Raw genomic sequence first — 11,207 nt, forward strand, 5'->3', positions numbered from 1 at the left:
AAAGATAACACCTTTAATTGTTACTCATAATAAAATTCAAAGAGACTAACACACAATCAACGCAACCCATAATTTCTAATCACACTTCAAACCCCTATATATACACACAATGACGTAGTTACAAGAAGCTGTTAGTACACGTCAGTTTGAAGTTAACCTCACGCTCTTGAAGACAGGCACAGAATGATCAGGTCAACAGAATTTAACGGATAGGAGCCTTCTTGTTTTTCCAAGATGTGTTGAGGCGTAACACTATATATACAAAGCTTCATTCCAGAATTAAGACTAGAACCTCTTCTAATAACTTTCTCTCTTGTAATAAGATCTAAAATTCTCTAAGTGTTTAAAGAGTTATAATTCTTAGTTCTTCTAGCTCTAACAATTTGTAATAGGCTTAAGTGTTTAAAAAAGAGTTAGATTATTAATACGCCTAATTTAGAATACTTTTCAAAGTGTTCAACTTGTAATCTCTATTGTGAGATTTGGGATTTGCTTTTATTAAAGGGACTTGTAAGACGTTTCTTCAAGGGAAAGAACGTGGTTGAGAGAAGATAGTGAGATCTTATAGTTTGACTTAATGTCAGATTAATAAAAGGCGTTTAAATCCTACGGGTTGAAAGAGAACCCATAGGCGGGGAGTAGGTTGTTTAGAACCGAACCTCGTTAACGTTTATTTTCCGCACATACGTTATTGTTTTACGAATTGAATTAAAATTGTTCCAGAAAATAGTTTTGACAGACTCCTCAATCTCTTGAAACGATCTTCCAGACAAAAATTTTAAAAGCCCAAACTCTCTATTCACCCCCCCTCTAGAGAGTTTACGACCTCCTATCAACTTTCAATAACTTAAAAGGGTTTTGAAATTCATTCAAAACAACTAGAATATGATTCATAAGTCTATAAAATCATTACGACAGAAGATTTCATAAAACACTATTTTTTTAAATACGAGATAGTTTTGCCGGTAATAAAATTGATAATTGATTTACATAATACATATTAATTCTCCAACAAGGCCCAAATTAATCAAGTCATTATAATACCTTATTTAAAATGAATTTAGGGTTGTCCCATCAAATTATAATTGGTTATGTGAATTTATAACGAACTTACGATTATTTTCGACAATTTAAGTATTTACCGTTATTTAAATGGTGTATTAAATCCGTAAAATTTTTAAACCATCTAAGTTAAACTTATTTTATACTTTGAGGCAGTAGGTTATTAATACAATTATAAGTTTTTGATATAGGTCTATTTCTACCAAAATTTAGTTAACATTATTACACCTTTTAATAAATAAACATTTTCTATTAATTTGATAAATTAGTAAATAATTAATAATTTATTTTATAAAATTATACCAAAGTTCAAAAAGTCATATAACATGTTTATTAAGCCATTTGAACTTATAAAAGTCATGTATGATGTTTTATTATTTTGGATAGACATTTTATCGATAAATAGAATAAAATAGGTTTAAAATTATTTGAGTCCGAATAAAACATTATAAAAACTTATATGATGTTTCAGAAGTTATTTTAAGGGGTATAAAATTTTAAATAACCATTAAAAATCATGTGGGATATTTTTAATAATTAATATCGTTATTTTACCGATAAACTGAATAAAATTTATTTAAGTCCATATATGGTCACAAAAATCCATATATATTTTTGAACATGTATCTACTATTTATATAAGTGTCACATAAAAGTTTCATGTCCAAAAGACGTCATTTAGTATTTATTTTATATTTTACTGTTTTCAAACTTACCGATTATTAAGGTCCTTAAATGTCAATGAATCCTTCCCAAACTTTTTACAATTTTACTTACTGTCCATATGAGTATGTGAGAAAAATGTTAAGTCCACATGTCTTTGTTTGGTTATTTAATTATCACAACAAGAAACAATCGACTAAGTATTAAAACAACTTTTAAGGTTATTTAATCATCACCAAAATATAGCATAAAACACACATCATTAGTAAGTTCATTTCTAAATCCAAACCCTAGTCATTTCATGTTCAAAGATAATACTTTTTAACCATTATCCATAGCAAGAATCAATAAACTAATACACCACCATAATGTACGTGAAAGCCCACACTATTACTAGTTTCAAAGATAACACCTTTAATTGTTACTTATAATAAAATTCAAAGAGACTAACACACAATCAACACAACCCATAATTTCTAATCACACTTCAAACCCCTAATCATAAATATGTTCAATTCATCAATCAAACTCTTACCCACAAAAAGATTCAATGAATACAACATGAAAATCCACATCACACACATAAACTTTATAATACTTTTAATTGAAACAAGAAGAATCAAATGGAAGAAGAGGAGATGGCTTATAAGGTTTAAAACTAGCAAAACAAATGGTGAAGAGGTGGATGAAGGTTGTGGTGGTGGTGCAAAGGACCAGGCTGGGAGAAGGGGCCAAAACCGGCTGTCCCAGCCTCTGATGCTGGCGGCTGGAGAAGTCTGCAGCCTTGCTGCAGGCGACAGCATGTGGGAAGGCTAACCCGCTGCGGTTGCTCGTGGGGGAGGTAGAAGTGGTTGTTGGTGGTGGAACTCGTGGTTGGGGTTGGTTGTGCCGCCAACTATGGGTGAGGGGAGTGGGACGTGAGAGAAGAGGGAAGAGAGGGATTGGGAGCCGTGGGTTTTGAATGAGGGAGTAAGGGTATCTCACATAAACCCTAATCTATCCCTTTTTATTTTATTTATTTATTTATTTATCTAGATTCATTTTTTTTTTTTTTGCGAGGCCCAACTAAGAGACTCACCTTCGTGTGCTCACTCATTTTAATAAACAAAAATCCTTTTGATTTGAACCTCTTTATTTTAGAAATCGTAACTACATTTTTAATATATATATATATATATATATATATATATATATATATATATATATACACACACACACACATTAACATTTAAATTCGTATATGAAAGAAATTTATTAAAACTAATTCAAAAATAATTTAATATAATTGTAAAATCTTTAAAAGTTATTAAAATATTAAATAATTACGTCATTAAAATCTCGGGGTGTTACATACAGTTTGCAAAAAACGAGTACAACAAAAGCACATCCAGATTCTAGAGTCATCTTCTTGAAAGTGCATCCAAAAGATTGTTAGTCTTTATTCCTGCATTGAGAGAGTAAAGTTTTGTTAGCAATTTTTAGACCGCTATTCGTTAATCGTGGATGGCTTACATTACATCACATAAGTTTTGTTACCAACGTAAAGTAATTCGCTATCTAATTCGTGATTCACTCAAAATGGACCAAAATATAGCCAAAAACCGACCATGATTTGCCTTTATCAGTTCGCGACTAAAGTATCTCATTACACTACAAACTCACACCTAACATACGACCAACTTACACTATATTAAAGTATCTCATTACCCGGGATTTGAAAACTCAGTTAATACAAAGGAGCCCTTTGAAACAGAGAAACATATTGGGAATGATAACACTTGCTCAGAATAGTCCTGTACCGCAAGCATACAACTTGCTATTTTTACAGCTCGAGGCGCTTTATATCTGCAATATACTTCCAAACGTTTCTAATTAATGACTACACTTAGTATACTTACAAGGATAGTTTAGTCATTAATCTTGAAACGGAGGAAGTATGAGGACAAAAGTAATATTAGTATAAAGAACAAGAGATTAGCCTTAACTGATATTTTTAATTAGCTTGTGATAGCCATTACATTTTGTCATACATGATGCTCGATGTCGATCTTGTGCTTAAAGTACATGGTATCTACTAGGTTCTAAGTCTTTACAAAGGAACATAAACTATTCCATACTTAAACAAAAAGCATGAACACTCTTTCCAACTCGGTTTGCATATAGTGAATTAAAAAGAAAGCTGGAAAACCTGAGTAAGATAGAATATAGATATTCACTACTTTTCTAATATCTTGTTTACTTATTCCGCCACTTGAATTACTGCCACAAATGCATGACAAAAAGAAAGGATATTAAAGAAAACGAAGTTACTCACCATTTTTCACGAAAGAGAAACTTGACAATCTCTTATAAACTTCAACTAACGATGCATTCCTGACAAAGTGATAACTCTCTTGTAATAAGTTTAAGCAAATTAAGTATAAGATATATAATGTTTCTAAAAAAGAACAGAAATGCAACTTACGTATCCTTACAGAGTGACAAATTACAAATACTAGTGAACATATAGCAATAGACTTTTGGAAAGGCCTCTCGAAGTAGCATTTCAACTTCAAGAGGGGTAAACTAAAAAAATTCAAAAGTAAATATATCAATTAATAGATAGCAGGATTAAAGTTATTGTATATATAAAATGAACAATATTGCAGTTTAAGTTTTTATACCTCTGACTTGCGATACTCGTCGTAATCATTGTCATTGATATGAGAATAGACGGCATTCATGTAAAAAACCATCTTATAAATACCACTTTTTGCCCGTGATTTGTATGAACAAATTGCTTCGAGTAAATCATTGTTGTAAGCACGAATACAATCCACCAAATACAAATCCGGGATGAATTTATCAACCAACAACAGCCGAAGTTTATTTTCTTTAAACAAATCTTTTAAGGTTTTAACAAATGTTATTCTGTATTCATCATGCCAAAAATATGGATGATCAATCAGCCAAGTTGAAGGTACTGCCCTACAAAATATAAAAATTCAAACAATTAATAGAAATAAATCTAATATTATTTGCTATAAAAAAATTTAAAAGTGAATACATACGCATTTCGAAATTTGTGCAGCATCATAAAGAAGTGGATCAATTCAAATGGAAGCTCATAAGAATTCTCCAAAACACGAAGCTTATTATTAAAATCTTTGCTATTGTCTGGGTGAGGCGTATCGTTGATAACAAATTCCATCAATGCCATCAGTTCCTTAAGATCATTTTTTGCATGTACATGTGAGAAATCATGAGAGAAGTTGTGAAGAATTTTCCCTCTTCCTTCGTTAGTGACATAGAAGGAATCGTGAAAATCACAACACACACGATTTGAAGAATGGAGGTAATAAATCCCACACATTATATCTCTACATCACAAAATATTGTATTTATAAGTGCAATGACATTGTTAGTTAAAAAAGTAATAAATAAGAAATAAAATTTGATATTGCTAACAAAGTAGCATTTGTTCAAGAAAGCCATACCTAAATATCAAACGAAACCTTTCCATTATTGATCTCCACCAATCTTTGCATGATTGATTGCTCTTAAAAAATTCTGTCCTCATTGAGGTAAAGAACATGCGTAGTGGTTGAACTTGTTCTACTACAAGAAATGGTGTATCATCTTGATGCATAAAATTTGGAGCTTCAACACTCTCAACCCTCAACATGTATGGAAGATTAAACCCCCATGTCTTTAACATGTCAAGATTTTCCAACTGTTTTTGATTTGCTTTTATGAAAGAGACATTTGATGTACTAAAACAATCTTTTTTGATAGCATTGAAGATGCCCCTTTGAGGGGGAGCACCAATTATAAACTGACAAGTGCTTGAAAACTGCAATAATCATAAATAATACATATCAAATTTAAAATATAAAAATCATGGAATGATCGATTTTGAGAAACAATAGCTCAAAATTAAATTCGATTAGCGCAGAGGATTAATTAAAGTTTATCAGTGGATAGATCAAGTTTAAATTAAACTAATACAAAATTGTTGTTCTAAAGGTTTGCCAAATATCCAAAGGTGTGTAATGAATAGGGATTTTAGATAATACACTATTAGTTTGTGATATTTTAGATACTATGACGTAGAAGCTTAGAGAATAAGCTAGATAAATAGGGGAAAGGGGAAACGAGAAAGGGAGAAAGTATTCAATTATGGCCTATAACTCACAATTTGGCTATCAAGTTTCTTCATCTCAAACAAGTGTTTCAATTATGGCCTAATCCTATCATTTTGGTCATCAAACTTGAGTCTAATTATTCCAATGATGATCCCCATGATTTGTCATATATACATCATAAGTTTCATTAAAGCTTTAAAACTATACAATCTATTCTGACAAACCTCTTTTTCCTAATTTTTTATTCGATTTTAGAAATCATGTCTAGGATTTTCTTTCCAAAGTGTTTTCATTAGTGAACACCTTCAAAGGACAGATTTTAGAGCACATACATGACCTATTCACCAAGAAAGGCCCTGAGAATTAGTAACACATTCATAGAATATTATATGGATTGCTCATATTGAAAATAATCAACAACACGCGACGTAGATATCTTGTGTTGGAGATATTACAAAAGAAAAGCAAAGGAAGAAAAATTTATATCCCAGATGGCCATGAAGTAATAGGATAAAGATTATTGTGATTTGCATTACTGCTAAAAATATGGAGACTAAATAATAATATGCTTAAGCTATGTCACCATTCAATCACTCCTTGAAAAGTTCTTGCATTTTCCAATCAAATTCTTTCAACTATCGGGAAAAGGATGATAAAGCTCGATCTGATAGAGGAAAAGGATTCAGAGCTGGGAGTGTATATAAGGGGGAGGAGTATGTCTCTCTAGAAACGAGATTGATAAATTTTCACTTAAAAGGATAACACTGAAAGGATGCAATAGAATTTATTGGGTGAAAAAAGCAATAGAAGAGCTTCACACAAGATTTAAACAAAATGAAAATCCTACAAGAGATAATATAGAGGAGGATTTCAATAGTGAAGACTGAACAAGAAGATTTTGATAATTTCAATAGTGAAGACTGAAGAGGAAAATTTTGATAGAAGGCTTTTTCTTGGAACAATTACAAGAGCAAGCAATTTTGGAGTATCTTAGAAAAATAACCACAATCACGGGCTACAATAGAGTTGTTTGAAGGTCTATGGTCCTATGGATAACATGCCCAACACTGAAAAGGAAACACTGATTATCAAGCAGTCTAATCCCATTTTGCGGCCCGCGACCTGAAGCGCCCCAGCTTTATTTGATTTGAAACTTGCCGCCTTCATTTTGGGGAATGCGATTAGATAAAAGAAACAGCAAGGTTGACGAAGAAATGGCGAAAACCAGAGTAATGATTTCTCTTCTTCTCCTCTTATGCAAGTAAGCTTTTGTAAATTAATATAAAAGGGGGATGGATTGTAATAGTGGGAAGACAGTTTTTTTTTTTTTTTTTTTTTGCAATCAAAAAACATTTAGCTGAAATTGTATTAGGGTTTGAGAGTTAAGGGAAAAATCTTAAAACTTATTGTTCTTCATACTTTTGTGGGAAATAGCCATTGTTGACTAAGGATCTCATCTTGAGGAAAGTTAGTATCCTCTTTTACCATTGAATTGTAAGTCTCCCCCTTTATTAATACAATCATCTTTGATAATCTTTTTACTCTTGAATATGAATTGAATTGGTTTAATTGGTATGCTTAGTTGCAAATACGTTTTCTAATTTCTTGATTCAAATGCTATTGAATTAGATTGCTTTGTCTAATTTAAGTGTGGTAGCACCTTGAAGAATTTATAGAATTTGCTTTAGTTTATAAATTGTTTAAGGATTATCATTTTGGGTTAATTGTAATCTTGCTTTAGTTTACAATCCCATAATTTTATTGACTTGTTATGATGAATTTTTAATGCTTTTCATTTATGCATTTATGATCAAGATAAAGATGTTTTTCATTTCAATAGACTAGTTAATTATGTTGATTTGGGAAGATTGAAAATTAATATGTGAATTTGGAATACTAAAAAGTACTCAAGAATCGTTTTTATCTGTTTAAAACTACATCATCTTCATTAGTTGTTTTTAGTTAAACAAGTTTGTTCATCATTATACTTACCCCCCACCCTTATATGAGTGTTCTTATCTAAAAGGATATACTTAAATCAATTGAAGGTCCAACTTTCCTTGTGGATCGAACCTCTGCTTATTATTATATTACTTAGTTGTATTATATTTAGAAGTGGCTGTAAATTAATTTGGCAAGCATAACGACTGTAAAAGGAGCCTCTATCAGTGGTCCTGGTGGATGACGGGGAGTGGGATGTAGATGATTCTTTAGTTCAAGAGATGAATGAAGAAGAGTTAGAATCAATTATGGCTGGAATTTCATTCGGTTTTGTAGTTGATATTTCTAACGCTAAAACCATCAAGCTTGGTGGACAATAATGGGAAAAAAGTGGTGGTGATGACTGATGTGGATGCAATCAACAATTTTATTCCACTTCAGTAATAGAGAATGGTCTTGGTTAGGATAAATCTAATATGTGGTTAGCAGTAAATAATATGCAAAAAATCATAAAACTACATTAAAAGAATTACCCTTTGAGTCAAGTCACTAGAACATGCTTCAGATTCTTCCTCTTTTCTTCCAGTCTTGGTTTCCTTTTCATGTTTTTCAGAAAAGACTTCAATCTCCTCCTCGTAAAATTCACCTTTTAAAATTATCAAGAAAAAATTAAAATCATTCAATTTATTTTACTCTTCAATTTATTAAAAAGTAAAACTTCATACGTACCAGGCAATTGACTCTTCATTATGTGTTCGATTTTCTCTTGGTCAACCCTCCCTATATCATTGTTTTTGGTTGCTTCGGTTTTCTTCTTTTTTTTCTTTTTCTTGTTTTTGATAAAGCTTGAATCAGTTTGCTTTATTTTTTCTTGGTCATCCTTTCCTACATCTTTGTTTTTGATTGCTTTGGTTTTTTTATTCTCATTGTCACCTTGTGTAATTTGGGCTACACACTCATCCAACTCCTTAATCTCTTGATCTATTTTGTCTTTGTTCAACTTTCTCAAATTTCTCAGGAGTGTATGATATATCGCCTTTTCTTTTTTAGTTGTACAGCGCTTCATAGCTTCCGTGTGGAATTGGATGGCTGCGTCATAATTGTTTTCTCCCTGGAAGCCATAGCTGCAAGGTAAATAAAACATTATTTAAAGTAACAAACGTGCATAGGTGAATTATATTGATAATAAAAAATGATAAGAATCGCATACATACCCCAAAGTTTGACAAATATAACTAGATAAGCATAATCCACTAGCATGATAAGATTTAGCTTCCACAAATGCATCTTATCAAATAATTACAAAATAGAAAAAAAAAATTAGTATTTCAAAATATGTAAAAATAATGAAAAAACTTGGCGTAACTCACCAGTCTTTCGATCTAATTCACACAGACATTTCAACTTCGTTTCAAACAAATAGAAGCTTGACTTGACAGCATGCGAATCAACTTTTTCAAGATATTCTAAACATTTATTGTAATTCTCTTCATCCATGATCATTTTCGCTCGTTTCTCAAACTCTTCTACATATCTACCCAATGTGGCTTTCTTTTTATCTATATCAATCATGGCAGCTTGATTGACGAAATGATAGGCTTGAACATAATTTTCTTCTTGTTCATAGCCCTCACTACACATTAAATACAAATAATGTGATCATAGAGAGATAAACAAATTTAGTGACAAGTAATCAACTGGTTAATAAAATCATTACCCGAGAACACTACAGCAAAGAGGTGTTAAAGGAAGATAAGCATCCACATAGGATTTTGCTTGAAGAAATGCATCTAATCAAATATTTACAAAATCAAAATTCAATTACACAAGCATTAAGAATTCAAAAACAAAGTTTATGATCATATAACTTACCCTTTTCTCTGTTTAGTTTGATGAGGCAATTCAACTTTGAATCTAGTAAAAATATACTATTGTAAACAGTTGTAGAATCAAGTGTTTCAAGATAGTTCCAGCATTTCATGTATTCCTCTTCATCTATCATGTTTTTAACAGTTTTTTCAACTGTTTCCAACCTCCTCAACAATTTATTGCCCCAACTGTAAAGAAAATTAGAGTTACTAAAATGATACGGATTAAAAGATGTAAATTGTTTTACGTTGTCCTAAAAAATGTTAATCATGTGGTACACTTTATTATTTTATTGAAAATCACAACCTTATAGCGATTTTAAGGTAAAGTTGCCATACACATGATTTTACCCAAAATGGCAATTTATGTCTTTTCATTTAAAAAATACATATATAATTAAACTGATATGTAAAAATATTAAGAACAAAATGGGAAAATATTAATATTTAGGATTTCATGATTAGTATTTTCTAGGACGACATATAACACCTCCTTAAAAGAATAATTAATAGATTAACTCATAAATCAAAAGTAGAAATAAATTATGACCTGGAAAGCTGTGTAATTACACTTGTTGTGGAATCACTTGTTATGGGACAATTAGAAGCTAAGTAAGTTTCTGATTCCATAACTACATCTATTCATAGCAACATTTGAAAATATAATATAATATATATGTTAGCAACACCATATATAATAGTACACAAATCAAAAAGAAGTCAACAAAGAAAGTTTTTGAACTCACCCTTTACCCTATATAAAATCCATAGACAATTAAGCTTCTTCTCGAACAACTCAAAATTTGACATCACAATATTTTTGTCTAAATTTTCAATAAATTGTAAGCATCTTATATGATCATGCTTTTTGTACATTTCCCGAACTTCATCTAGAATAATTTCAATGTCATCCATAGCCAAAAAATAAACCTACAAATATGAGCAACAACTATCAAATTAAATAACTAATTATTCAAAATTATACTACCTTTAAACTATCAAGCATACAAACTCTAATTTATCTAACTAATTAATCACAATTGTCAATTGCTAAGTAGGTAATAAGGTAAACAAAAAAAAAAAAAAAAAAACTCTAATTTCATTGAACACGTAGCATATATATAGTCATATAGAGTCATACGTTGTAGGCAAGGTTATTAAAATCGGGATTTTACTTTGAATCGGAAGCAGCTCTTAGAATTGAATCGTGAAATCGGATCGTAAAATCGACTGATTCTACGAAATTGGGAGATTGAAGTAGTTATAGATGTTTGTATTTAATTGCAAGACATTTTATATGTAAAAAACACTTAGATTCATCTATTATCAATATTTTTTCAATGATTCATAAAATATTCTACATGAACATATCAAGTGCATAAAACTTAGATATAAATACAAAAACATACATCATGAAATCAGATTCAACACAAAAATACTCAAAAATAGAATAAAAAACACTCAGAAAGTAACTATCATGCAATAACACTCTTTAAATACCATAATCTATGATCTTCAAGCACCCTAACAACCTAAAACAGAGAACTCT

At 30.7% G+C, this 11,207-nt stretch overlaps 1 protein-coding gene across 1 annotated transcript in view; it reads right to left on the minus strand.

The window, feature by feature from the left end:
* Nucleotides 1–3,431: 3,431 nt before the first annotated feature.
* Nucleotides 3,432–11,207, minus strand: part of LOC130799419 (uncharacterized) — a 40,017-nt gene continuing 32,241 nt past the window's right edge. The window contains exons 3-16 of the mRNA XM_057662514.1: nt 10,405–10,588; nt 10,209–10,296; nt 9,663–9,847; nt 9,508–9,580; nt 9,161–9,423; nt 9,005–9,077; nt 8,520–8,914; nt 8,324–8,436; nt 5,202–5,557; nt 4,776–5,084; nt 4,389–4,692; nt 4,190–4,290; nt 4,040–4,098; nt 3,432–3,570 (exon numbers count right to left, since the gene is read on the minus strand). Coding sequence (XP_057518497.1) covers nt 3,548–3,570; nt 4,040–4,098; nt 4,190–4,290; nt 4,389–4,692; nt 4,776–5,084; nt 5,202–5,557; nt 8,324–8,436; nt 8,520–8,914; nt 9,005–9,077; nt 9,161–9,423; nt 9,508–9,580; nt 9,663–9,847; nt 10,209–10,296; nt 10,405–10,588 — 2,526 coding nt within the window. The 3' untranslated portion in view covers nt 3,432–3,547. The remainder of the gene's footprint in view (nt 3,571–4,039; nt 4,099–4,189; nt 4,291–4,388; nt 4,693–4,775; nt 5,085–5,201; nt 5,558–8,323; nt 8,437–8,519; nt 8,915–9,004; nt 9,078–9,160; nt 9,424–9,507; nt 9,581–9,662; nt 9,848–10,208; nt 10,297–10,404; nt 10,589–11,207) is intronic.

The sequence above is a fragment of the Amaranthus tricolor genome, chromosome 14 (assembly GCF_026212465.1).
Source record: "Amaranthus tricolor cultivar Red isolate AtriRed21 chromosome 14, ASM2621246v1, whole genome shotgun sequence".
Classification (NCBI taxonomy): domain Eukaryota; kingdom Viridiplantae; phylum Streptophyta; class Magnoliopsida; order Caryophyllales; family Amaranthaceae; genus Amaranthus; species Amaranthus tricolor.